At 40.1% G+C, this 24,928-nt stretch overlaps 1 protein-coding gene across 4 annotated transcripts in view; it reads right to left on the bottom strand.

The window, feature by feature from the left end:
- The window catches only part of fras1 (Fraser extracellular matrix complex subunit 1), a 316,636-nt gene that overhangs the window by 25,423 nt on the left and 266,285 nt on the right, over window positions 1–24,928 (bottom strand). For 3 of the 4 annotated variants that reach the window (XM_084946695.1, XM_084946697.1, XM_084946694.1), the window contains 9 exons: window positions 22,679–22,835; window positions 19,289–19,552; window positions 18,552–18,740; window positions 16,880–16,999; window positions 15,645–15,824; window positions 8,257–8,381; window positions 7,190–7,330; window positions 6,090–6,317; window positions 3,279–3,392 (listed from right to left, as the gene is read on the bottom strand). In XM_084946695.1, the coding sequence (XP_084802821.1) occupies window positions 3,279–3,392; window positions 6,090–6,317; window positions 7,190–7,330; window positions 8,257–8,381; window positions 15,645–15,824; window positions 16,880–16,999; window positions 18,552–18,740; window positions 19,289–19,552; window positions 22,679–22,835 (1,518 nt within the window). The remainder of the gene's footprint in view (window positions 1–3,278; window positions 3,393–6,089; window positions 6,318–7,189; window positions 7,331–8,256; window positions 8,382–15,644; window positions 15,825–16,879; window positions 17,000–18,551; window positions 18,741–19,288; window positions 19,553–22,678; window positions 22,836–24,928) is intronic. The other variant, XM_084946696.1, reaches the window with a different exon arrangement.

Genomic DNA, 24,928 nt, shown 5'->3' on the forward strand with positions numbered 1-24,928 from the left:
TGTTGTTATTTGACTCTTAGTTGGATGAAGGACTTTAGACTGATCTCTACGTTGTCATTGCAAGTTTTCCAAAGTTTAAAACCACCAGCATGCACATCTGGAACATGTAAAAAATAAATCCACCAGTGTTGAGAAACATTTGTTTCTAAAACGGATAAATTCAGCACAGAAGGTGATGCGATAGCTTAAAATGTTTTTTGGTCTCGTATGTTTTAAAGATGTTTCATTTATGATTATTACAAATAAGTTTCAATGTATCCAACAAACAAAGTTCATATCAGCTGTGTTTTTTTAAAGCCGTTTCTTCTGCAAACTACTTTGCAACCAACCTTCTTTTTAGATTTGCCAGTAACTTCTACGTGGACGCTGGGTTGGGAACTACAGTTCTGGAAATCCTTGATTTGAACATTTTCAGGTTCAGGTTATTTTATTTTTAACCGTAGGTAGATTTGTTCTCTTGAATTGAAGAAACAACAGAAAACAAAAAAGCAGAGCAAAAAATACTGACAACAAAAATTTATACTAATTTTGGCCATCATGTAATCCAAAAACGTGTCTTTTTAAACCTTGTCGTTTTACAGTTTGGGACCAGAAGCCTTTGTCCGGGAGGAAGAAAAACGAATCTCACTGTGTAAAGAAAAATGAAACCAGCCGACCGCTGTAACTGTCTGGTGGACAGGGAACTTCAGCTGTGGTTCATCAGTCAACCTGTTAGACCACTTAACAATCTGACAGAGTTTCTGCTCTTTTGAGATAACTATCCAAACCACAACACCAACTATAAGGACAAAACAGATTCAATAAAAGCACGATGAAATAAAACCATCATGGTTTTATCAATGTGGAAACAAGAAAGCCTTCTTAAACACGAGAGCTGCTGGTGCTCCTTCCTGCACACAGCTTCACAGTTTGCTTTGAAATTCAGCTTTGAATCAAAAGTGAGATATTTTTAACACTGAACACTTTCCACATTTTGATTGCACACTCCTAAGTTAGAGGCAGGGCAACGATGTAATACATGCCCCGCTTTACCTAAATGACTAAAGAGGACCACAATTAGCAACCGAAACATCATGTTGTATTAAATCACAGGTGTCGAACTCCAGGCCTCGAGGGCCGGTGTCCTACAGGTTTTAGATGTTTCCTTGATCCAACACAGCTGATTTAAATGGATAAATTACCTCCTCAACATGTCTTGAAGTTCTCCAGAAACCTGGTAATGAACTAATCATTTGATTCAGGTGTGTTGACCCAAGGTGATATCTAAAACCTGCAGGACACCGGCCCTCGAGGCCTGGAGTTCGACACCCCTGTAATGAAACTCAGTAAGAAATTGTTTTGAAATTGCCTCCCACTGCAGGCCATAACAAAAACTGCACTATCATGGGACACCTTGCTCCTTTCTCAACCTCAGGCGATCCATGTTTGCACATGGAAGTGTAGGATATCCCAGAACACAGCTGCACCTCCAAATATTAATGAGTTCAGATGGAATAATTTTCTTTGACCAAAGGTCTCCTGCCTATATGATCAATTGGTAATGGTCAGGTTTTGCTTTCCCCTCCAGCACTCAGGAGAAGATACAGGAGTGTAACAGTATGATAATTTGGCTCAGTGATAAAACACCCAAGACTTAATTACCTGCAGCGCAAACACAGCACAGGCTGAGAATAAATGAACGATGTGACATATTTACAGTGCCTACCAAACAAACCTGTGCGCTGCATTGCGATGAGGTGTGCAAGCCAGCAGGTGGAGGTGGAGGGGCTAATTTCAGAACAAACAGTGATGGAGCTTCTCCTTCGCACTTCACACAGACACATTTACTCTGCTGGAGAATATTCAGGCAGAGCAGGGTGTGCTGGCACTTTTTAAAACATAATTTGCTCAGAGAGAGTTCTGCTGAGCAAACACGCAGCTCATTTAAACACATCTGAATTATCCTGATGTTTCAGTCCTCTGCTGGTGTCCAATTAAAGGTAATAAATTAGAAAAAGTTCTCTTCAGTGTCCGCTGTTCTCACTTTACGGCTATTAAACATCACAAATAGTTTAATTAGATTTGTTTCCTAAATGCCTACTAACTTGGATTTCTGCAGAATTTATTATCACCACTGTGGGACCTGGATTTAATAAATATGGGAAGGACACCAGGTTTTATGCATGTAGTGTGTACAATAGCAAATGCCCACTACCTGAAATCTAAATCTTTGGCTATTTCTGTCCATCTCCTCACTTCAGTCAGAAGCTACAGCACACATCAGCGGCTTCTGCTGTCCAAATTTGTTTGGGTGTGTGCCAGTTTTTTACAGAGGGGTCAGTGTCCCCTCAATCAGTGCATCGCTACATGCTGCATTTCGGTTTGCTGGTTAGTAGCAGCAGCAGCCACGCTCAGATAGTCAAGCTAAATTTCTGACAGAGCGTAATTCCACACCACACACTGTGATGCAGTCTCGAGTCACAAGACTCGGCGTCAGACCTTGACCTTGAGATCAAGGTCACTGAGATTCAAACTTTTGCGTGAATAGTACTTAGTAGAGGTATCTATGGTATCAATTTGAAAACCCAAAATTGGTTCATCTTCAAGTTATCGTATTCACAAATCTAGGCATCCATGCCAACTGCCTGCGTGCCGTATCGGCTTTTTACAGCTGGGGGGTAAAAAGTTTAATGAATTAAAGACCTTTTGTTCTTGCAAACCTCGAGGCTGCGGTTTCTCCCACATTACTCCCTGGAATCGATGTCTTCCTCTACTCTCACCTCTGACACGTGCACTGGATCTCTTCAGTGTGTCAAAACATTAAAGACATCTTTAACATCCTTAAACTTAAATTTTGAAACTTTATGGATCATATGAACATGTAGTCTCAACCCTTGCCTTTGCCTGTCATGCACATGGTTATCTCTCCTCTGGTGTGCGTATGTAATAGAATGCAAGTGAAACTGTGTGTGTTTACTGTCTGAGGGAGGTCATTTACTTCATCATCTCCAGCCACAAAGCAGACCAGTCTGCAACTGATGCTGAGGATGTAAACATCAGTCTTACTGGTAACGTAATAGCAGGTTTGTGGCATTTTTGTTCAATCATTTCTTCTCTCTAAGAGATTACATTAGACAGTTGAACGTGCCCGAGAAGATGAGCTTGACCTTGACATCAAACTTTGAATTACATAAAGCTTTTGATTTTTATGGATCTGTTCTCTTTTAATCAAACCCCACATTCATTTTACTCATGATCAGATGGAAAAATAAAAATGTGTCCCTGCATTGTTATCGTACCTTGTTATCCATGTACTCCAACCACTGCAGTCCCAGGTTGGTGAAAATTAACGGCGTTCCATCATCAACTGGCAGGATATCTATCTTGAACTTCTGGGGAGCGGCTGTCACTATCTGGAAAACCCCAAAAATGAAAGAAATTAAAAACGATTTTTAAAGACAGCAGACATGGTTTAAGTGAATTTTAACAAGTAGTAAAAACTACAGTGTTAAAAGTACAGCGTGTCTAACTTTCTTGTGTTTTCCTGCTGGCGACTGATCCAGTGTAACTTCTGAGCTCCTCCTTGTTCAGGATTTCTACTCAACTAAAACAAAATCCCCTGCATGTATCGCTCATCCCAGCTGATCCAAAGTAAAACTTAATTAATGATAATACTCATGTCTGGCAATACAACAGACATGACCAATACAAACTGAACTATAGCAAACCTCAAATGTACTTTGATTAATTTCCATAATACCCTCATAATCTGGAATTAGAGCGCTTACAGTAATCTACATTCTTCACACAACTCGACATGAAGCAGAGTTTATTACAGCAGTGTGATGTTCAGAGTTCAGCTGTGAGTTTAACAGGCTGAAAATTCTAAATATATCAACAGATTATGGAAATGGAAAAACACACATAATTAACATAATTATATGATCAGCGCATTTTGTCAGTTTTGTGTATTGATTGCTTTAAAAAATGGTCGAATGGTGCATCACTGTCAATTATGGGATCTTCTCCTGCGAAAGGAGATAATGAAGGTGAGTTGAATCATCTTTTCTCAGTATTTAGACAATTCGACCAGCTCTTATTATGGCTGCCACGCACTTACTTCGCTTCACTCAGTTAAAAACCTTTCTAAGAAAAAGTGACCACTCAAAGGCATCCTTGACCTTGAAAATGAAGCAGGAAACAAACAGAAGATAATTGACTCTGGAGACGAGCTCGAGCATGATCGCAGACAGTGAAGCACAGAAGACAGAAGCACATGAACGAGACGGAGCACAGACAGGGAGATGCTGGGGACGCAACAGAAACCGGAGCTCAGGAACACAAACTTAAACATATTAAATAAGTGTTTAAAGCTCAAAGAAAGCACAAAAACACTAAACTTAGACACCCAGCTATTAAAATACGCCTTCAGACTTTGGAGTAAATTGTTCTTCTTTATATCAGGTTTCAAAAAGCTGTGCTAGAGACATGCACAGACTTCACTGTAGGTTCCACTTGAAGTCATTCTCATGGACCAAAGTTTTGAAAGCTCAAAATGTTCTTAGGAACCATTTAAAGGTTCTGCTGGGTTTTACTTTATTGATTCAGCCGCTTCCAACAGCGATGGCAGGCTGAATCAGATAAGTTACTCCAGTATTCACAGTTACCGCCTGCTGTCTGAGGTGCATGAGGGAGCAACTAATCACCACAAGAGAGGCTAATAAGGCCAACTTTGACACGTGCCATTTGAAGGCTGAGCTTGTCCACACAGTTTATAGCAACTCATACATTATTTAATAACACAGCAGCTCCAGTGGGAATGAAACCGAAACGACAGCAGAGATAATGCCACGAAGCATCTACTGAGCTACAGAGCACGCGTGGCTGTCGAGCCAAATGTCCCCAGGTGATGGAAAGATAATAAACCCAAGGCTGGGAAGTGTGTGTTTGCGATCGGGGATGTCAATACCTACACGCTGTCATTCAGTTTAATCATGTGGGCTATTAGTAATGACAGGTGGTGGAGCTGAGGGGGGAAAACTGACAAGCAGAGGAGTCGATTCACCCTGAGGCTTGCTCATAACCATAAAGCTGACATTACCACTGCACACACATTCGTCCTTCTGTAGTTGTAGGGACCTTTGTGTGATGGTTTCTGGTCTAGCTGTGAAAACAAAACACTCGCAAGGATGTCAAAGTGCATCCAAGGCAAACATGCGTGGAATGAGCCCCTCCTCATGGACCATCTTACAATCCTCTATAGTGGCGACGGGTTAATACATTTCTAGAGACAACATAGTGTGCTGCACTTTTGTTTGCCCAAGTGGCAACTCCTCAGCTAAAGAATAGAGAAGCGCTAAAATGTAGTTCCTCTGATGTCCACTAGAGGCTGGCTCCGAATTTGAGGTTTTACTTCAGAATTGTTACTGTTTCCATTTAGGAAACATAAACCACTGTTTATCTATTTCACCTGCTTCAGTGCAAATGACAGTAACAGGTTTTTAGATCTGCTTTTTGCCAGTGTCACTGCTGGTAGCATTACGCTGTACCTGCAATCCATTCGGGTGGCACAGGTAGTGACAGATTGTGGCACATCCACACGGACCAAAGAAGATTTCCTGTGTGTTGCAGCACAGCACTTTTTCATGTTTTAGGTAAACTGTCCATTGTGTGGCCCTTCACTGAATCTATGTGAGTTTTGTGGGCAGCAGATAATTAAATACCGCACATTTAATAACACAAAACGTTGTGTGTCTCCGCTCTGTAGGACTAAATATTATTCAGATGAAATGAGCTGCAAACATAAAGCTGCTCCTTCCATGCTACAGAAATAGCCTGTTCTTCCAAACATGTCCTTTGCAAAAATATTTTCACTCTGTTTCCGGAGGTGTCCGCCCTTTGCAAAAGCCCCCAGCTTCTGTCCTCACAAAGACAGAAGCACATGAATACACCCACAAATTCACAAAAGGTCAGAGCACGCGCACTCTCGCAGACATGCCCTCACTCTGCCATTTCAATCATCCCAGTGTAATAAAACTGTCCAGAAGGTGCCTTTTATACACACACACACACACACACACACACACACACACACACACACACACACACACCTCTTTTCCGTCGTCCTCCACCATGAAGAGCAGGTTGGTGCTGTCGGTCACGGTGAAGGTGAAGCGGTCTTTGAGCGAGTTGGAGCCGTCGTGGTTGTAGCTGATGCGGTTCTGGTAGATGTCGTCCATGGTGAAGCTGCTGGTCTGTCGGTAGTGTTGGCCGTTGATGGTGCGCTCGATGGTGCCATGTCGAGGAGCCTGGACGACGCTGAAGACGACGGACTCCGCCTGGAGGAAGGTCGTGTTATAGGAGGGAAAATGCAGGGAAAGGAAGGACGGCTCAGTGATATCGCCTGCAATGTCTCCCTAGGATGAAGCTACATAAAGGAGCAGTGTTTGTTCTGCACAACCAACAAACAGCCAAGCATGCAAAATAGTGAGAACTCAAATTCAGGAATCAGCTTCAAAATATCTATCTAGTGGCGGACCTTAACATCACTTTTGGGTGTTATTCTCTAAAATTCTACAGTGAAGCAGTAGAAAATAAATCTTCAAGTTTTTACTGAGAATTACAGATTTATGGGATTAACAGTGTTGGATTATCCCTTAAACCGGCTGCTTAGTTTAGCCAGCTTAGGTAATGATCTCAAAATAAATATTCAGATTTTCTAAACTGGTAACTGTACTGCTTTGATATCATTCCAAACATGATGCCAATTAGTTCATGAATCATACCAAGCTTCAAAGATATTATCTGTTTATATTGTGCAGCTCATAAAGCGAATCAGATGCTTAAAGAAGGAAAAAGGCAAAAGAGCTCATTGAAATTACTTCATACAAATTTTATACATATTATTAACTCTACAATATATGCAGCAGAGGATGGAGAGCAACATTTGCCTTTGTTTAGCCTTAATTGAAGCAGAAGCATGAGGTGCATGCTGCACTAATCAGTCCTCGAATGCTTTATTTTGACCTCAGTTACACATTTGAAAAGTTTTTTGTTTTGTTTTCCTTTAAGACCTTCTGAAGTGCTCAAAGCGTCTCTGTCATCGTTCCCTCTACAGAAGGCGACACCTGATTCTTATCATGATGTCACGCATATACTGTAATTAAAGCTGTGAAAGATTTGCAGAAAACGTATGTAGCCAGTGTGTTACCTCTGTGTCCGCATCGGTGGCTTTCAGCTCAAACTCAGTGATGGTCTTTCTTACACCCTCCTGCACCCTCATGCCAGGGACCTGAAGAAGAGGCAGGGAGTCGTCCACAGGCTTGATGGTGATGTAGAAAGTCTGGGCAACCTGATGACAAAGAACAAATTATACGATGATGAAACCAAAAATACATCCTGTCATCAACGTCCTACTTTCCACTGAAAACTTTCTCAACAATTCAGCAAATAGAAAAGTCTCATTATGATGAAAAAGTTTAACCCCAGATGGCATAACCCAAATACCACAAACTGCATTAACACAGAATTGGTATGCCCTCAAGTAATCCCATCTCCTCGCAGGGACAGAACAATATTCTGCTTTGGTATCATTAAAATACCCCCCCCTCTAATCTTAAAGCAAAACACTTGATTATAAATATGCAGTAGTTCTCAGTTCTCAGGCTTCTCAGAGTTAGCAAAAGTACAAAAGGGCTACACAACTTCATCAACTACCACAGTGGCCACAAAGCTTCCACACATTGCAGTCAGCCAGGCGTGAAGGCCAAGTGACCTTTTTCACATGTTTACTCGAGTCCTTGTGATCCTCATTAGTTTGGATTAGCGAGGCAGATTTATGCATGAGGTGAACCGGGACAGGAAGCAGCCACTTTCTTGCTGTTATAGAAGCTGTAGAGTTTGTTAGATTTTTAGATTTCTTTCATGTCTTTCAATTATATGACATCGTTAAGGTTTTTTAATTAAGCTAAGCTTTTAAGTGATCAGAAAACATTTCTCTTTCTGGTTTTCTTTCTTAATTCCTGCCAACAGCTTGTTTTCTACACCATTTAAGGTTGTTCCCTGCACTTGAGCTTAAAGGTCCCTCTTTGGACACACAAGGACTGCTGAATTATTTCTTGGCCAAACCGGGAACAAAGTTATTTGTCTTTAGGAAGAACAAATAACATTTCAGAGCTTCTGTTGTAGTCAGTAGATATCTGCATCAAGAGCTCCTTCATGAATGAATTTCAAAATGTGTTAAGCTACCAGGTATCGTAAAAGTCTTCTGCCATTCACCTCATTTGTCCCGTCGGACACAGTGAAGGAGAACTGGTCAGCATGTTTCTCTTCTTCACTGGTGTGGACGTACTGGATGCTGCGTGATGCCAGGTCAGCCTGTGTGAAGGTGCTGATCCTGGCGCCTAAAGAGACAAAAGAGAGAAAAGTAGTCGTTAAGCCCAAAAACGTCCATTATGTTTGTTATTTCATCTCTCTCCTGATCCCTCCTGACTGATTTTTGTCTACCTTTGATTTTCTTTGTGTTCATTCTGGTGAATCAATGGCAGTTCAATAAAGTGAGAAACTTCAGAGATGAATTTTTCCGCGTCTGTTTCCGTTATGTTTCCATGTGTTGTCTCATCCTTCATATTTTGTTGTGACATGTGTTTGTAAGCCACCGTGGCATTTTCTGACCACACACTGAGTTTGTTTCCTCAATTTGGCTCTTGTCAAATTTACAAGGGGATAAAACTAAACTAAGACTGAAGTCAAACTGAAATAATAATGCTTCTCTTTACTCTGTGTTGCCTCTGAAGATTAAAACCCAGTGGGAAACATAATCAGGTTTGTCTGCAACAATCCAGCATCACTCAGCATGAAACTAAAGGTGACTGTTTTAAAAACAAGAACAGAGTATTTTTTGCTTCCCAGCAGTTCTGTTATCCTCGCTTATTGTGGATGCAAAGACCTGATGCAGCCATTCGTAAGACATTTATGGTTATTCCTGACATACAAAGTGTGCAACAGACACATTACATAGTTATCTATGATGTGCATTAATGAGGAAAAGGACAGAACTTCTTCTAAATTTCCATTTTCATTGATTTCCAGCTGTGATATTTCATTTTCCAACATTTTCACATCGGACAATTTAACAAACCCATAATATTATCACATAAATTGCGATATTAAATAAAACAAGGAGTCAAACAGAAAAACAAACAAACAAAAAAATGGTTTTAAATCCTGATTTGTATCAGCTTCCAGTTAACTGGTAGCTGATACAAATCAGGCGCTGAATTAGAAAAATTATCCTACCAGCTTCAAGAAAAAGAAGGTATTATTGAGAGGAAAGAATGGGCTCTCCAAGACAAAAAGAATCAGGAGCTCCAAGAAAAGCTTGATGAAGCTCTGGAAAAAAATTAAAGAAATCCACCAAGACAAGAAACAACAGCCCATAGAGCAGAGAGACATGCAGAGCAAACTCCAAGGCATAGAGGAAAAATACAAAGCGCTGCAGGTAAAGCATAAGAAAACTCTGCACAAAAATCAACAGTTGCTTCAAGACAAGAAGCAAATGGAAATAAAACAGAAACAAATGGACTCCAAGCTTGAAGAGATGGAGGAAAAACACAGATTGCTCCAAATAAAGCTTGATAAAACAGTGCACAGAAATAAAGAGTTGCTTCAAGAAAAAGACCAACAGAAAATACAACAGGAAGAAGAAAAACTTATTCTCCAGAAGAAAAATCAAACACTCCAAGAATTGTATAATGAAACGAAGTACAAAACAACTGTACTGGAAGGAGAAAAGAAAAAAGTGCTCAGAGATGCAGCATCGCATCAATGAAATGCTGAGAAACAACACAGAACTTGAGAAACTTTCTAACAACTTGAAGTACAAAAACACTGAAATCCAGGCGCAAAAACAACAGAAAACACACAAAGACCTGCAGCGTAAACTTCAAGAAATCCAGAAGAGAAACCAGCATTTAGAAGACATGCACAAGAAAGCAGAACAGAGAAATACAGATATGCACAAGGCAAAGCGAATAGAGGAGGCAAACGTTAAAGAACTGAAAGACAAGCTTGAAGAAAAACAAGAAGAATTAGAAGACATGGTGAAACGACGCAACAAACTTGAGAAAGAAAACGCAGAAACAGTCGATGAGCTGAAAACCCTCATCTTTGAGAAAAAGCTGCTCGTTGTCTGAAAAAGAAGAAAAAAAACGCTTCCACTGGTTCTGGAGGAGGGACACTGCTGCTCCTCACCTGATGTAACCTCGTTTTCTTCCACCTCTATTCCATCTTAATTTTCACCACTCCTCTCCCCTCCCTTCTTCATCCTTTTTTCACCCTCACCCCCCAGCAGTTGACTGCCCCCTCCTGAGCCCGTTTCTGCCATAGGTTTCTCCTTTAGCTTTCTTTCATTTTAAAAGGAGTTTTTCCTATCCACCGTCGCCTGGTGCTTGCTCAGAGGGGATTGTTGGGGTTTTCTCTCCTCTCTCTTTTTCCTTCTTTCTATCCATCTTTTTACCCTCTCTTATCCCTCTCTTTTTGCCCCTTCTACATTCCCTTTACCCTCTTCTTTTCACCCCCCCCCCCACCTCCTTTTCCATTTCCTCCATCATCTGGGGGGGAACGATAAACACAATTGGCCACATTTTACATGTGTTTGAAAAATGTCTTTATTCAACAATAATTCATCTTTAGTGTAAAAACAAGAAATGGGTAATAGCTGCATGTGTGTTTGTGCATAATATACATAACTTGTATCCCAGAAGGAATTAATACTAGATGGGTAGAGACAGGTTTCAAAGACTAGAAATGAAAGCATGTGAGTCCTATAATCTAAGCTCGTTTCACCGATAGGTGATGTTACATTTTAAATCAGGCACTTCATTACAGACTGTCATTGTACAGAGGTACATTAAATAACATGAAAATGGATTTCTCGTGCCGCAGGTGACCTCGCTGCGAAGGTATTAACTTGTTGAATAATTTAGTTATTTCTCACCACAGAGGGGAGGGAATTTCACAAAGTTAAAAAAAATTGAAAACTTGTAAACATTACACAGGAAGGCAATAACTCATTCAACATGCCAACGCATCGAGGAAATAAAGACATCTCAGCATCAGCTCTCTTCATGTCATCTATTGACAGCAAAATGAGCACAATTCTGTGGTCTTCTTGGCTTTTGGCATCTACTCCTCAGCTGAATGTTTATACATCATTATAATCAGGACAGGCAGGCTGGGAGACAGATCCAATATTCTCAGTCAGTGATGAAAACCAAGCTTTTTTTTAGCTCCATCATATTTAAGCAAATTACATTTTCCATTTGTCCTGACAGGAAATAGCAGAAAATGCCACATTTTGTTTAAACATGGGCTGAATGCTATGCAGGTTAACATCTGAGCTGATACCGTGGTACAAAACACAGCAAAAATCATTCCTATTTTCACACGTGAAGTCAAAACTTTCTGGGAAGCTGAGTATACTGGATGTTTAATGGTTCTAGAGACTGTCTGATGTTAGTTTAAGTCTGAATCCGATCGGCTTATCTGTCTAGTTGTGGTCTGCACAGATGTCCGGTTTTTAGAAATAATTCAAGGGCAATAGTGTGACATTTTGTATTTATTTATTTCTATTTATTTTATTTCCAAGAGCAAGGGCTTTTATTTTGTCCTGCTAAAACCCACGTTACTGTACTTAACGTACATAATTCTTTTTTCTTTATACAGATATGCAGATATACTACATGTGTACAATTCATTTCATTGTTTAAATGTTTAATAATAAAGTACATGAATATTATATATTAAAGTATATTTCCTATTAACTAGGCAGGTCATTCTCTTTCTCTTGACAACGCTGTCTTTAAATAAAAATATATAATTCCCTATATTCCTATCTATTCCAAACAATGGTAGTAAGTAACAAAGTTTTAAATTTGTCACTTTGACTCTTAATTTATTAACCATGAACAAGAGGTCAGAGGTCAAATGTAGCATGATCCTTAAATCCTTCTATGATACTTTCTGTATGTGGACCAGAGACGGACAATAACGCATAATCTCATTACTTTTTTAAGTAACGAGTAAAGTAAGGGATTACTATTGCAAAAAAGGTAATTAGATTACTGTTACTTTCCTGTAAGCAGGCTACATTACTGCGTTACTAAACCGTTGTGATTTTGTTTGTGAGAGTGTCTCATGAGCGTGGAACGTCCGCGGCAGCAACAGACGTGTGTAGATCAGCAACGGATAATATGGAGTGCGGGAGAGAGTACGGCCATGCAGCGTTTCAAGCTTGGAAGTACTGACATTACTTTGAGTTTGATTCTGTAAAAAGTGACAAAAACATTGAAAAAATCCATGACCGATTACGCCGAAAAAATAGAAAAAGGTCTATTATGTTATTACGTATTCAGGTTGTGTATCATGTTTTTAAAAAAGAAACAAAGTAACTAAGTAATAAAGCAATTACTTTTGAAAATAAGAAATCGGTAAAGCAACAGGATTACTTTCTTGGAGAAGTAATCAGTAATTAGTAACTAATTACTTTTTTAAAAGTAACATGACCAACAATGATGTGTTGTGTCGTTTAATATAGTCATAGTTTCTAAGTTATTAAGGAAGCAGTTCACCTGTGGGAGGTGAATATTTGTACTCTAATGAGCAACACGAAGCAAAAGAAAGACACCATTACCTGACTAAAGTTAACCTGGCCGATGGATCTGACTGAAGTCTTTCCTTCTTTAATGTGGCAGAAAAAGGGCTACACACTCAACTTCAAGCTTTATCAGAATTTTAAACTTTAGGATCAAACAACAAAGGCTGTAAAGCTTGAGCTACGCCTCAAACTAGTGTCTAAAACAAAGCTGCAAAAATAATTTGAGGAGGTGAGGCAGGTTACTGTCTTCAGCATTTTGTGAGACAGGTGCCTTTTGGCAAACACTCAGTTGGAGAGGTGTGTCATAACCTCAGTCATTTAATAAGCCCCTTGAAAACATTGGCTTTGAGAGCGGGAGCTGAAAGGGAGCATTCATCTCTTTGTGCTGTTACCTTGACATTCCTCGTATGCTGACAAGCTTCCCATAGGGGCAGTGGGCTAGCTGTGCGTGTTAGCATGGTGTGACAGACTGGCTGAATGGCTAGCAGTAATTATCCGGTGTTGCTCTGTGGCACAGAGGTGATCTGATGCTTGAAGATCGGGGAGCAGTGTTAACATCCAGCTCATTAACATGCTGCAAGCACTCGAGTGGGGAATCCGTTCAGTCGGGGCTGAAATCCTCAACAGCACAGAAGCTAATAATCACCTCTCTGTGATCGGAGGATGCATCAGCATCTCCGTTTCCTCCAAATCCAGATTCACATCAGTTATTCCTTTTTTGTTTTCTCTTTATTGCATCACAAGATGAGAATTTTAGTTATGGCTGCAGTCATTTGAAGTTTGTTTATGTCACAAGAAGCAGAAAGACAGAGTGCGTGAGTGTGTCTGTTTTGTAGAGGGCAGCTGGAATAGAACAGAAATAATGGATGGAGGAACTGGAGCAAGCTTCATTACAGCTCCGTCTGTGTGTGGAGTCAGTTATCATATACAGAAGGGAACGAGTCTCCATCTACAGAGTTTGTGATGAGATTTGGTTTTGGAAAGTTTTTGGTTCCATTTTCTTTTGTTATTGTAGTGAAGTCGGGTTTTTGTGATTAAGTTCTTAGCTCCCTGCTTTAGTTTTATTGTCGTCCTCCCCGGTGTTCCCCTGACTCTCTTGGTATTTGATGCATGAAGCCTTCCTCGGCTCAGCTCTCGTGCTGCCACACCCTGTCGTCACTTTTTAAAAAAAAATACTTCTATTACCATCACACCAACAGGCACTTTAGAATCACCAATTGACAAGCATGTCTTTGGACAGGCTCAAACCGGAGAGGTGATCAATGCACCACAGCGCTGCACACTAGAGATGGCACGATACCACTTTTTTATGTCCGATACCGATATCATAAATTTGGATATCTGCCGGTACCGATATGAATCCGATATAGTGTGTTTTTTAATCAATAAAACGTTTTTTTAATATCTTGCTGCATTTTGTATAAGTTTATACTCAAGTTTAAATAAATAACAACACTAAAGCTATTCTGTTATACCTGTATGTAAAAAATACACGGCGCCCAAAATATTTCATAGTTCAGCAACACTGATCAATCTAATAAACTTAAACCTACTCCACCCTCCCTATTCTGGTATTTTAAAGAGTACTTAGCAGAAATATTAAGCAACCTAACTAATAGGGTTGCAAGCTCCCAGCAAAAACAAATAGGGAACCACCCCCCACCCTCCACCTCATGATGCTTAATCAATGTAATCAAATTTAATTTGATGCAGTGTGGAAAAATGCACAGAAATAAATTATTTTTCAAGAATAATTAAATAGATTCAACATCTTTCTTCAACAGAATTGCAGAATTCACAGATGGTACTTTCCCAAAGGAAAAAGTACTATAGCTTACTAGGGTATATTAGACTTAACAGTTACTATATACAGTAATGGACTTCTATATATTTTACATCAGATTAAAACTTTGGGTGTAAGAGTCAGATAATTATTTATTAAAAGCTAGATATTTTAAATGAGAATAAGAAAGAAAAGTATGTCTTTGTGCCCCCTTTTCCCTGTTCATGCCCTATCGGCCCCCCTGGGTAAACTTTGCTAGATCCGCCCCTGCACAGTTACCAGCCGTCAGCTGCGTAGAAAAAGATCCTGGTGTAGAAAGTAATATTAAATAAATTCTAACAACAGCTTATCAAGCTTAATAGTGCTGCTGTTGTTCAGCTGCTGGTTTCCTCTTTCTGGTGAGAAGTGGGCCAAAAACAAAGAAGAGAGACGGACTCGCGACAGAAAAGCCGATCAGCTGATCATTAAGCAGTTTCACGATTGAAGTAGCAGTAGGGGAGAGAGAGAGAGAGAGAGAGAGAGGCAGTCGCTCCATATATCGGTTGTTAAGCTTAACGTGGGAATGCTTTACAAACATTCAGAGATGAACTTACACACTTGCTTTACTTCTCTCTGGGAAAACTTCCTCGGAGATGAAATGCAGGATTGCTAGCAAGGCTACAAATACGCACAGCCGCTCTATCACGTGATGCATACTGCTGCAACGTGCTACGGTTATGAGCAGAGTTACGCCGTGTAGCAAGTTTTGTGGGGTGCTTTTTTGATATTTAATGGATCGGATTACATTTTTTATTTCTCGCCGATATCCGATCCAGTAATTTGGGTCAGTATCGGACCGATACCGATACGTAATATCGGATCGGTCCATCTCTACTGCACACCCCTGGCAACTTTGGGGAAAAAGCCATTGGTTGGTGTTGGTTGCCAGGTGAAATCAGGGTCTGCTGCACCAAAAACATAAGTGTAATTGCTTTGGTAGCAATCAGAATGCCATAGTCACCTGCAGTTTGCATGCAGGATGCCAACTACTCACTGAGCAGTTGAAAAAGTTTGGTTTGGTTTAGTTTTTGGCTGTCACCTTTGCTTTTGCGCCCTCTGTGTCAGCCCCCTTGTGCATATGTAATCACGCCTTTCCCTGCGCTTTGCCTCACAAACAGCATGCACACCTGACTTTCTGTACAGTATGGAATTAGCTTCTAAAAACACTGACATATAGGCCTGGTCTACCTGGACTGGCAGCATGCTCGAGGTGCCCCAGGCTCATCTGTTTGGTGACACGGTAGATGAGCTCGCCTGGCTCGCTGTCCTGGTCGCTGGCTGACAGCTGCAGCGTGGTCAGCTTCTTCACTGAGTTTTCATCAAGCACCAGGCCTTTGTTTACCACTACAGATGGAGGGAGATGGTCCTCTGCAAGATAAAATAAATAAGGTCAGTATAAAAAGGAGCAGAGAGAAGAAAAAAATTTAAAGTCCCCCGTCAAGCTAAGATTTATCAGTAAAACCTGGCTTTTGGCAGCGTTTGGGAAAACAATTCAACCAAAAGGAAATTCAAGTATTAAGAATCACTTTCTTATCCTGGTAAAAGAGACAAAGGATGGACTATAGCAGAGGAGGTGAAATAAGCTGAGATTTATATAGACCGAGAACGACAGTTTCATATCAGGAGGTGTGAAAAAGTGATATAGGTTTGAAAGATGTAAAAAAAAGGATAGAAAAGAGTGAGAGAAGGGCAAAGAAGTCATCAGAGGCCAGTACGGCAGGAAGAGATATGGACAGAGAGCTTCCCTGTAGTCACATCTGAGAGGGTGCAATAAACAGAAAAGTGAAAAAGGTGAGAAAATAATAGGCTAAAAAGAGAGCTGCAAAAGATATGAGAGAGTCGGGATGCTGCTCAACCATGAGGGAAAGGCAATCCTTCAATATCCAGTAGCTTCTCGTGTGGACACTGGATTCAAACTGCTGAACCAGTGCAATAGTTGGTTTTATCCCCAGAAGGAAGCGAGAGGAAGCTTTTTAGATGGAAACGGTGATAATAAAAATGTGCGCAGCTGAGTTTTCAAGGTTTATCATGGCTCAGAATGGGTCTTTGGCAGTTGAATACCCACAACTGCAAAATAAGTCTGCGTAGTTTAAAAGAAAAATGCATCTTTTTTTTCTTTTCTCACAATCTCATAAAGAATAGTGTCATTCCTATATGACTAAAAATTGCCAAAAATAATTGCATTACAGTGATGATAAGAAGAAAACGAGCTCATTTAACATGCGAAAGCTAACAAGCTGTAAAAGTGGGTTATAAATAACATGACTGCACACAATTCATATTCAGGATGTATGCAGGATGCAGCATCACATCAGTAACCACGCCTGAGACGGAGGGATAAATCTGCAGTAATTGCCTTCTCTTCTCCACCAAATGAAAGAACACTTCAGTCCCTGCTTTGCAGAGGGTGGAGGAAACCCTACCGAGCACACTGATGAAGAAGGACTGGTCGATCAGTTTGTTGCCCTCCGGATCGAGCAGGTTGAACTTGAACGACAGGCTTCCTCCTTTCTCCCCCTTCTCGTGGCTGTACTGCAGCAGGCCTGCAAGACAGAGACAAGCACTCGGTGTCAAAGCTTCTGACTTCATGCAAAAGTGTAACTGCTGGGAATAATTAAACTCCAATGAATCACACGACCTTAGAGCTAAATTACTGTGAGCGAAACTAGAAAGCACTGACAGCTTTGAATGCGTCTTCTACGCTTTTATTTTGTCTTATCACTAAGTTTTTGAATGTAATTCAAACAATGAGTGAACTGAATTTAGCAGAAATGTGGTTTAAAATTACATTTTGATAAATGTACACTGCAAACCACCTGTCACCTTTTCTGCATTTTGTATTCTTGCCCATGTCTGGGTGAAAGCAGCAATAAAACTGGAGCAATTTTTACTCTGGCATCAAGCTGTGCAAGTTAAGAGTTAATCAATAAATACCTCTTGCTTCTCAACCCACCCCTCTGCCATTATCTTACCTCCAACAACAAAACTAAGAAGTAAGATAATAAACTGCATACACAGTTAGCTGTAGCCACTGTGACATCACCAAGTTAAAATGACCTGTTATAGCAGCTGATGGGGTATTTAACCTCTAGGGTGGTCCCGAGACGCCACGTCAGGACATGTTTGTGACTTAAGGACGCATGCGTTGAGGTATCAGTCGAGGTTAAATTGCTCTGAACGGGATCTCAGGACTGTATTACACGTGACCTTTGTTCAGTGATGGTCATTCACAGTGGACATGGATAGCTTCCTTTAATGCTCTCTCAAACCACTTCCTTTCTCTGTCTTAAATGTGAACCTCCATATCCTCAAAATAGTCTCTTGTCTTGTCCTTTCCATGCACATGCACATCTGGGGCTTGTATTGAAGAGCTGAAACTTCAGGCTCTCCTGTATTTGCTCTGCACATGCGGAGTGGTTGTTTGCTCTCTCCTGTGTATTAAATCCAAGCACTCTTCACTGCACTGCACACCATACCAACATTTATCAGTCCAGCTGCATTCGACTCAAGGGCTTTAGTCTACCATGACCCGGACGCCTGAGCTGAAAGTGTGAAAGCATATCCCGTTTTATAATCTATTAAAGGGTCCATAATTTATAATGTTGTATTCATTCAATCTTTAAACTACAGGTCAGGACCACCTTTGTCACAAAGGAGATGAGCATTTGGTTAGATGCTTAAAATATGGGCTATAACAGTGGCTTTGATACTTTTACTTTATGTTCTACAACATAAAATATTTTAAGTAATTTGCTAACAAACTGCTAAATGAGACTACAGAAATTGTTGTAACAGGCACCATCATCGCAGCAAATGCAGGCGTTTTACTTCATCTGTAGCCTGACGTGTTTCTTTTGCTGATTTATGGAGATACGATATCCTTATATGTTGCTAACTTCCATGTGGGCCTGCAAAAGACATCATGTCACTTTATCTGCTGGTTCCTGCTGGTCACTGGGAAAAACGCAGGATTAAAGCAGACGTTCCAAACCTAGAGGTGACATCCATCTTTTATATGCAGTCTATGATAAAGCAAAGACCGAAAACTGTGGGACATCTGTGCAAAGTTACAACAATAAAAACTAAAGCTGGCACCTTTGTTGACGTCCTCCTGGGTGAAGCTCTGAATGGGACCTCTCACAGAAACTCTCTCCGCTCGGCTGCTCCTGTTGAGCTGCAGCTTGCCGACTGGGGGGTCTTTGGTCAAGATGTACCGGAGCTTCAGGTGGTCTGAGTCAATGTCAGTACCTTTCAGATTCTGCTCTGTGATCTTAGATGATGACCCTGAAAAAGTACAGAAATCTCAGTGATCAAATTTTACTTTACATTTATTTGATTTGATTCTTTTTTTTCCAACTGAAAATACAAGAGCTGCTTAAACTTACTTGAAGAGACTGAGAAATACTCTTGAAACAAAAACCTTAACAAGGCCTTAATTTGTCTTTTAACAACACATAAAACACCCCAAATACTTCCCCACACACGAAAAGCTGGACATAACAAATAAAATAGGAAGAAAAAAGTGGAAAATATTAAAAATGTATCATAATACATTCATATGAATAATTACTAATCAGCTGAGGTTTTTTAATAAAAACAACACTATTTTAACGTAGTTTCTCACTCTAAGCAGGGGAACTATGAACCAACTGATTTAGGAGGAAGAAGAGAAAAACAAGAAGCTATAAGCATGAAAAGAAAAACTACTGAGTTTATTTATGATTGTAAAAGTATTCTGACTGGTGTCCCCGGGCGTCTGGTTTAACCTGAGATGAGTCAACATCTCATTAAACACAGACATATCGTTTATTACTGCATTTCTTGACTCTCACCTGCTGGAAGCTGCAGTCCTCTGTTGACGGTCATTCGAGGTCCCTCGCTCCTCGTGACGTCCATCGTGAACTCCAGGCGGCCCGTGTGGGTGTGAATGCCATCGGTGAGGGTGAAGGCCATCTCGTCTGCTCCCCCGCTGACAGTTTCAGGCGTGTAAACCAGCAGCTGATCCACCACATCCTGATAGGTGAAGGTGGAGCCCTGCGTTAGGACGCGACCGTTCTCCAGTGGCTGGGAGTAGAACTGCCGCCTGCGGAGCTTGCCTAGGGGAATAAAAAATAAACCAAGCTCAGATTGTGAAGTGGGCGTAAGTGGGGGAGTGGTAACTGAATAAGTACATCTTTTTAATTGCTCTGATTATCTAAGTCAAATGGAGGATGTTTGAGTTTTTCATGCAGCACATGAAAGACAAGAAAGCTCTTTGTAGAACCTAATGAGACATTTTAGATTCCTCTAAATTACCCTGCTTCTTAAATCAAAGCCCAGGTTTAAATAGGATTTAAGTCCAAATCCTGCAGCGTGAAGAGGGGACACACAGACGTACACCCTCATTTATTCCCTCCCACACATTCCCTCTTCTTCTTCTTTTTTTTAAACGTCTGCAGTGAAACGTTTCCGCACTGTTTAAAAGCAGAAGATGAACAAATCAAACACTTCCACCAATCCTCTATGGAGGATTTAAAAAGCCAAAAATCATTAATTAAATAAAATACAACCCCAATTTCCAAAAAATGTTTGAATGCTGTGTAAAAAAAATGAAAAAATGATTTGCATATTAAACCTATGAAAATATTTTCCTCTCCAAATATTTTCAGAGCTTGCAGTCAATTTATTATCTATTGCCCTGCAGTATTTATTTTCACTGGATTTTCTATATTTTGCCTTTTTTTTAAATGAATCTTTTATTTTGTCAGTGTAAATCCATCGTTGGGGTATCCCCATGTTATTTGCATAAAGATTAATTCATAGAGTTTGAGACTGTTTGGCACTAATTACCTGAATATTATGTGCATTTAGAAATTTCTCTTGGCCTTAAACTGGTTCGACAGCACGAGGTCTATAAGTGCGTGTACATTTGCTGGAGTGTTGCTGCAACCTGGCGTCTTTATTAGGCTTGAAGGGGTCTCTCATACTTCCTCTAAGATAAATAGATCGTTGTAGGGGTGTGTGTGTGTGGACAGTGGAGAGGTGGCCAGTTAAAAAGACGAGCTGACTGGGAGTCATCGACACGTCTGAAATCACTCATCTCCCGCTCTGTCCCATCAACCGTTCATGCCGGTGGTTTTATGGCGGAGGCACGCTTGGTTTCACCAGCTGCTTTATGGTGCTTTAACTGAGTGGGGGGGGGGGGGAGATGTCCCAGACCAGGTGTCTGTTGGGGTGGGTGAGGAGTATGGGAGGGGTAATAGTTGAAGACAGCATCGAGTTATTATCAAATGGACATCTAATCCATACGACTAATTTGCATGATCAAGACCAGGAATTCAGAAGTGTCAGTCGGAGATTGCCTTTGCATTAACAAAGCTCCTTAAATCCTTAAATACAAAACAGTCAGTTAGAGAGAATGCCTTTAAGTTTTCTCAGCCAGTTGGGTCATTATGGCGGTAAAATAAAAATCGTAACATGTAAAGAACAAATGAGATCCTGTGAAACAGGGTTTATATTCCGCTGTCTTTCACGACTTTGTAAACTTTGCTAAAATTGGGTTAAAAGACATTTTTGCTGTGAATAAGTGCTGTATACTTGTCTTTAAAAAATGTGTTTTTTGTGAAGCAATTTCTTTTGGTCTACCAGACTGTGGCAGGCGGAGAGAAAATTCAATTTGGGACGGTGAGAGGGCGTCAGAAAAACAAAGTGTTTGGAGGTCAGTTGATTTGAGTTTGTGTCGCTGTGTCATGTGAGGAATGGCTGCAGTCAGCATGCAGCGCTGCAGCCGCTGTGTTTGTCTTGTTTTAAACTGTTTGGGTGTCGGAAATAAGAGTAATGTGTTTATGACTCTGTGTGTGTCTGTTCATCTCTATCACGTCCAGAACTATTTACTATCAACATGCCAGGTACCTCTTAACATAACTCTCTCCTGAGCTCTGTGTTAGGTTTTGTGTGTGTGCAGATCTAAAGTATGTGAGATATTTTAATATACTGACTGCACATCACTGCATATTTTTCCAGTGTTTACCTGCTGGGTTGCTGCTGTGTTAACATATAATTCTGTTTTTGAAGCGTCTCTGTTGCTTTCATATTTGAAAAACATATATGATGCCATATGAACTGGTGAATAAGCAAATGGACTTTAAGAGGAAGAATAACTAAAAGTATCTCAAAAGCATCTGTTTGTTTATCTAAGTAACAGTAAAATTGCATAATTTCCTCAGGGATTAATAAAGTATTCTGATTCTGAGATCAAAAGGACTGTTCTAATTGCACTTTTCTGGGTTCATGATCCCACCAATTTTGATAAAATCCCCAACATCACTGGCTAAAATGCAGCTCTGAACCATTAAAGAGCTGGACAGATGTAGACAGTCACTGTTGTACCTCTCGCCTCCTCCGTACATCCCGAAGATGATTTGAACCAAAACGTTCGATTCCTAAGGATACAATTTAAAATTGGTTCTTTGCTAAATTCTCTGTTATGTGTAGACATAAACCTGGTTCATACCTTGGGTTGGCTACCTTTTTAGTGCTTGAATGATTTATAGGTCAGTGTGTTAACAAACAAACAAATACAGTCCTCTGAAAACAGCCAGGTAATATGACTGTACTGAAAATGAGTGAAGAAACAGCCAATGGCTCCTTGGAAGCAAAACATAAAGAAATGAAGGGTGAGTCAAGAGCACTCTATAACAGAGAGCAAAAAGCAATAAAAATGTCAAGTTTATATAGATGAACTCAGTTTTAGCCAAAAAATTTGCTAAAGCTATAAATCACTTCAGCTGTTAGCTACGTTAGCAGCTAGCTACATGTGAGTAATCAAATCAAGCTTTTAGCTGAAAATAATGGATAAATAATTGCAATAAAGCTAGCTAAGGCTATGAAGAAGATTGTGTACATTTTCTAAATCGAGACCTATCAGTTAAATTGCCTAATAATTAAAACAATAAAACTACGCTTTTTAAGTTTATTAACTAGCAGTATGAATTAGCAAAGGAAAACTGTTAGCTAACTGCTAGACAAATGCACTAAGTTAGTAACGGATAGTAAACTGAGCAGCAGCTAAAAGTAGTTTTAGTACAGGTTTTAGTACAGGTTATTACTTATAGACAGAAAGAAATAGTTTTTAGTAAGCTGAAAGTAATCTGCTGCTTTAAAATGAATTTTGATAGACAGACTTAACAATGAAAGGTGCAGTTGAAGAACAGCCTTTACAGGCCAATGCAGTCTGTGCTCACCATAGCTGGGAATTCTGATAATAGTGAAGAGGATCTCGTTCTCTGGTGTGTCCTGATCGTGGACGCTGAGAGACGAGTTGGTGATGACAACTCCAGAGTTTTCCTCTATATGGATGCTGCTGACGGACACCACCGGCTCTTTGTCCTCTTTACTCTGCTGAAAGACAATAAAATAAAGACATCTTTTAATATTTGTGGAATAACTACATTGTTCCTCACCAACAGAACACCAGCTTCACAAAGAAGATCTCAAACAATTTCTGTTAAATTATTTTAAGTAATGGCAGATTATTCCTGTTTCTGCTGATTTTATTTTTATTTGTGATGTGGTCCAGTTTTTGGTTTCTGTCCTGATGCTTTGACATCTTCCAAGGTCTACTCAAACATTTTTCTTGTATTTGCTCCAAAATTTAGACACAGGCGACCAGGAATAACCAGCATATTTTACCAGAGATGTATAATCTTTTCAGGTCCCTTGTTGGGGAGACGTTTTCCTTCAGTCAGCCAAGTGGTGTGTCTGCAGACTTTCCCTTAACTGCAAACTCGTTGGCATATTCAGATTTTTGTCTTATAAATGCAGATTACAATGTGGTTCTGTTTGGTTTGTTTCACAAAGCCACAATGTTCAGGTGTTAAATATAACGGTTTTGTGACATATCTGTGGTTTGTTATTGCCAACAAAGTAATAAAGCAGAAGCAGTCCTCCTGGTGTGGGGATTTCATATTTTTTGCCAGCGGTTGTATACTACCACCTCTACATTAATACACACCGTGAAAGATTTATTATATACAGGTCACGTGTTCAAATACACACACTCAACAAACTTAACAGCTCGCTGACAGCCCCATCAATCCAACTCCAAGACCTAAAACAGGCTTAAGTGATGGATTTGGATGCTCAGTTTGTTTATGTGTTTATGAAGGAGGAAAAAAACAGGGACAGCCTGAGGCCATAGCAGTTTTTCCTTGGAGGAAGCCTTGTGCTGCTCAAGGACAGCAGTAAAAAAGAAAAACAAAAGCTGAGTAAGACCTCTTTTTTTTTTAAATTACTAATAGAGCGTGGAGCTGTTAAGACCTTGTTTCATCTCTTTTCATCAGCACAGACACCACTTAATCAGCTCAAACTTTTATGGGTGTGCACCAGCTCCAATTTTTAAAAAGTGTTTTTGGTCTTTTTCAAGCTTTTATCGTCTTCTTTTGAAGAAACGAAAGCATCAACAGGGGTGACTTATCTAACTGAAACTAATTAAACTTGGTGATTTGGACTGATGGAGGTACAGGGTGAAGTGCAACTGTTTCCAAAATGAAGCATTACAGGCATAAGACTGAAAAATGTGTTACTTATAAAACAATGGTTTGAAACTGACAGACAGAAGGACGTGAACTTTACCTCAGACCTAGAATATTATGCAGTCCTGTGAAAAACTAAGTACATACCACGATTCGATAGCTTTTAAAGGCGTGCTTGAAATTATTGACATGTCAGACGAGACATTTTAAGCCAAACTTTAGCTGTCAGCAGTCAGATGACCTGACATTTGACTCTAAAATACTTTGGTATACAAATGAATTCATGGCTGACTCAATGTCCAGGGTGCCAGGGTCCTCTGGGTCCAAAACGAGCCCAAGTTATCGTCCCTCCACCACTGAGCTGACAGTTGGTAAGAGGTCTTTGTGCTCATATGCTGTGATGGTTTTCACTCGTGGTGCAGTGCATCATGGTCAGACATCTCCACTCTGGTCTCCCCTGATCAAAGGATTTTGTGGTTCGTCCAGATGCAACTTTGCAAACCTGAACCGTGATGCCAGGATGGTCTTTTTAGAGAGAAAATGCTTTTTCCTGGTAACATTTCTAGTAAGCCATTCTTGTTCAGTCTTTCTGAGAGTGTAAACTTTAACACTATCATTTAACATACTAACTGTGTAGTGTAAGATTGAGCTCTCAGTTTCTTGTAATTTCTCTGAGCATATGGGTGAATTTGTTGGAATATTCACTCCTGACAATTGTTTACTTGTGAAACGTTTGGGAATGGCCTTAAAACTCTTCCTAGATTCATAAGCTGATGTCTTTCCTCCTAAACACACCTACAGACCAGCAAACTGCCAAAAATATCCACCATTATAGAGGCGCTCACACTTGCTGATGATCAATTAACCGAGTGCATTTGATTACCAGCACTTGACTATGACTTACCCTGTTAATTCCCATGGACGCAATAAGGATATAGTTAGTTTTTTATTTATTTAAGC

The sequence above is a fragment of the Perissodus microlepis genome, chromosome 12, assembly GCF_051167445.1.
Source record: "Perissodus microlepis isolate ML-2025 ecotype Zambia chromosome 12, ASM5116744v1, whole genome shotgun sequence".
NCBI lineage: Eukaryota > Metazoa > Chordata > Actinopteri > Cichliformes > Cichlidae > Perissodus > Perissodus microlepis.